General features: G+C 47.6%; 1 protein-coding gene across 1 annotated transcript in view; it reads left to right on the forward strand.

Annotated features, from left to right (window-relative positions):
• The window catches only part of LOC125040837, a 10,291-nt gene that overhangs the window by 6,431 nt on the left and 1,360 nt on the right, over nt 1–2,500 (forward strand). The window contains exon 2 of the mRNA XM_047635592.1: nt 175–2,500. This exon is cut by the window's right edge and continues 1,360 nt beyond it. Coding sequence (XP_047491548.1) covers nt 207–2,500 — 2,294 coding nt within the window. The 5' untranslated portion in view covers nt 175–206. The remainder of the gene's footprint in view (nt 1–174) is intronic.

The raw sequence follows: 2,500 nt of genomic DNA on the forward strand, positions 1-2,500 counted from the left end.
GTTATCATTAGAGTTGTAGTAATGATCTTATAGTTGTTATCATTACTGTCACTACTATTTTTATCATTATCATTATTCCTATTATACTCATTGTTATCATTATTAGCATTATTGTTATTACCATCATCACTATTATTTTCATTATCACCCTTTTCTACTATCATTACTTTCCAGGTCCATCTAAAAACCCGCTTCGTTACGCCTCGATGGACCGCAGAGGACGTGTCCGCCATCAACAGGAGACGGAATTGGCGACGCTTCCCCTGCGGCGAGGGCGACGGAGAAGGAGGAGGAGGAGGAGAGCCGACAGCAGCTCCGACGAAAGCTTGTCTCTCGTGAGGAGGTGCGAGAGGTACAGATTCCTCCACGATCACGTTTACTGGAGGACAGGCATGATGAGGTCTTTGAGGAACGCGAGGATAGGGATGGCGTGCGAGGACAGTTGGAGCGAGGACGAGGACAGCTCGAACGACTTTGATTCCTCGGAGGCGGACATGGCCGATCTCTCGTCGTGCGCTGAAGATAACGACGTGGCTGAGGGTGCGAGGACGTCGAAGATGGCAGGTCGACGTCGGGATCCGCGCTCTCGAAGGGGGAAGAGGAAGCTCGGATGTCGGGAGATAGATTCGCAACGGAAACGCAGCCGCTCGAAGCCGTCGCTGAACCAGGCGTCGGGAGTTCAGTCTCAGAAAACTTGTGCCTCACCCACCGGCGGCGGGGAGACGGCAGCAGCACCGGCAGCGCCTCCTCCCGCTCGCGAGGGCGTTGGCCGGCCCCAGTCTCCCAACGAGTTATGTTTAAGTATCCAGGCGCCCACTGGGAAGGCAGCGTCTTGCATTTTTGCGCCTCGGGGTCAAAGACAGCAGAGGAAGCTGGTGACCGGATGGTTCACTATAAGATCCAGCAGGAAAAGGCCATCAGAAGATGGTTTAGATTTAGGTGTTCCAAAGAAGCAGAGGGCGCCTTCGGAAGTAGGTGTCGGAAATCGTAAGCACCATGGGTTGCCTTCAGGCATTCCTGAGAAACCTAAGGAGATTTTGCTGTCGGGAACTCCCCAGAATCCGGTGTTGCCGATAGGAACGTTCGAGAAACACGAAACCACACAAATGCCAAAAAATAACACTCAAATCAATAGTGGTGAAGTTGTCCTGTTTGAATCGTCTGGATCATGCAAAAAACTGTCAGTTGAAAAGAATCTAGACGCATCCAAGAGAGAGTCCCAGGTAAGGACAAAAACCTGCACTGTGCAAGATACAACTCGGCGTAAAATACCGATGGTAGTGATACACCCTGGCGCCAAGAAATTTCTTCCTCAGCATGTAGTGTATGAATGGAAGGCCAAGCAAGGATGTCACGAACATAAAGCAAAGGCCAAATGCGCAGTAGTTGACGTAAGCAACATACGCAGCAATGACAACAGAGAACTACATGGAAATAAGAGGGAGAATAGACCAAGTACTTCCGCTAAAGATGGTGATAATGCTAACAGAGGAATTGGTGACATATTGACAATAACAACACCGAGGGAAATGAGTGAGCAAAGTTATGTTGGAATTGAAGTCCTAGATAAAACACAGTTGGAAAGAACCGCAGACACCAATGACATGAATGACGAAGAAGTAACAGACATTGATATAATATCGCTACAAGAGAAGTCCAATGTCAGTGTGAGAACAGTAGGAAGCAAGAAATCCAAAGATGAAACTCGGAGAGACGAAGCTACGGAGGAAACAAAAACACATACAGCAGAGGAGCCTTCGAAGGGAGATGAAACAGACAAATCAAAACATTGCTCAGCTGACAATGCTGACACCGGAATACAGCAAAACAAATCAAAGAAACCAGGGAAAGCCAAGAAAAAGGAGAGCGGACCAAAGACCACATCAGAATTATCACGCCTGTCAGAACACGCCTCCAGCAATCAGAAATCATGGCCTCAGGATACTTTAGCAAGTGCTTCAATCTCGGTTCCTTGCACTCTTAAGATAACCAAAGATCCTGTTACTGTGAAAGAGGGATCGAAGACACCGCTCCCGGACTCTGTGAGAAACGTAGTGAAGATTATTGATGAAGTTGCAACCGGTTGTATACCAATAGACTCACAACGCATTTTGCAAGCACGCTGGTCTGCACCGGTCTCAGAAGTGATCACGCACATGGAAAAGATTATAGAAAAAGTTGCCACCGACTCCGCACAGTGTCCAGACGACCGTAAAGCAATGAGCACGGTCAGTGAACGTGTTCATTTCGAGAGCGAACAACATGGATCGGTAAAGAGAAATAACAAGATGGTGGATATTCCCAAACAGATAACTAAGGCTATGAAGAAAGTGGGCCGCTGTAATGGGAAGAAAGCAGGGGGACAAGATACAAATCAGGATGGTGTGAAAAGTAACACAGAAATTCCTACAATTGCATCAGAAAAGAAGAACCAAATAAAAGCTGTTTCTGTGAACGCTTTGGATTTCCTCCCGAATTTAGCGAGAGAGCTGCAGCAAAG

The sequence above is a fragment of the Penaeus chinensis genome, chromosome 29 (assembly GCF_019202785.1).
Source record: "Penaeus chinensis breed Huanghai No. 1 chromosome 29, ASM1920278v2, whole genome shotgun sequence".
Taxonomy (NCBI): Eukaryota; Metazoa; Arthropoda; class Malacostraca; order Decapoda; family Penaeidae; genus Penaeus; species Penaeus chinensis.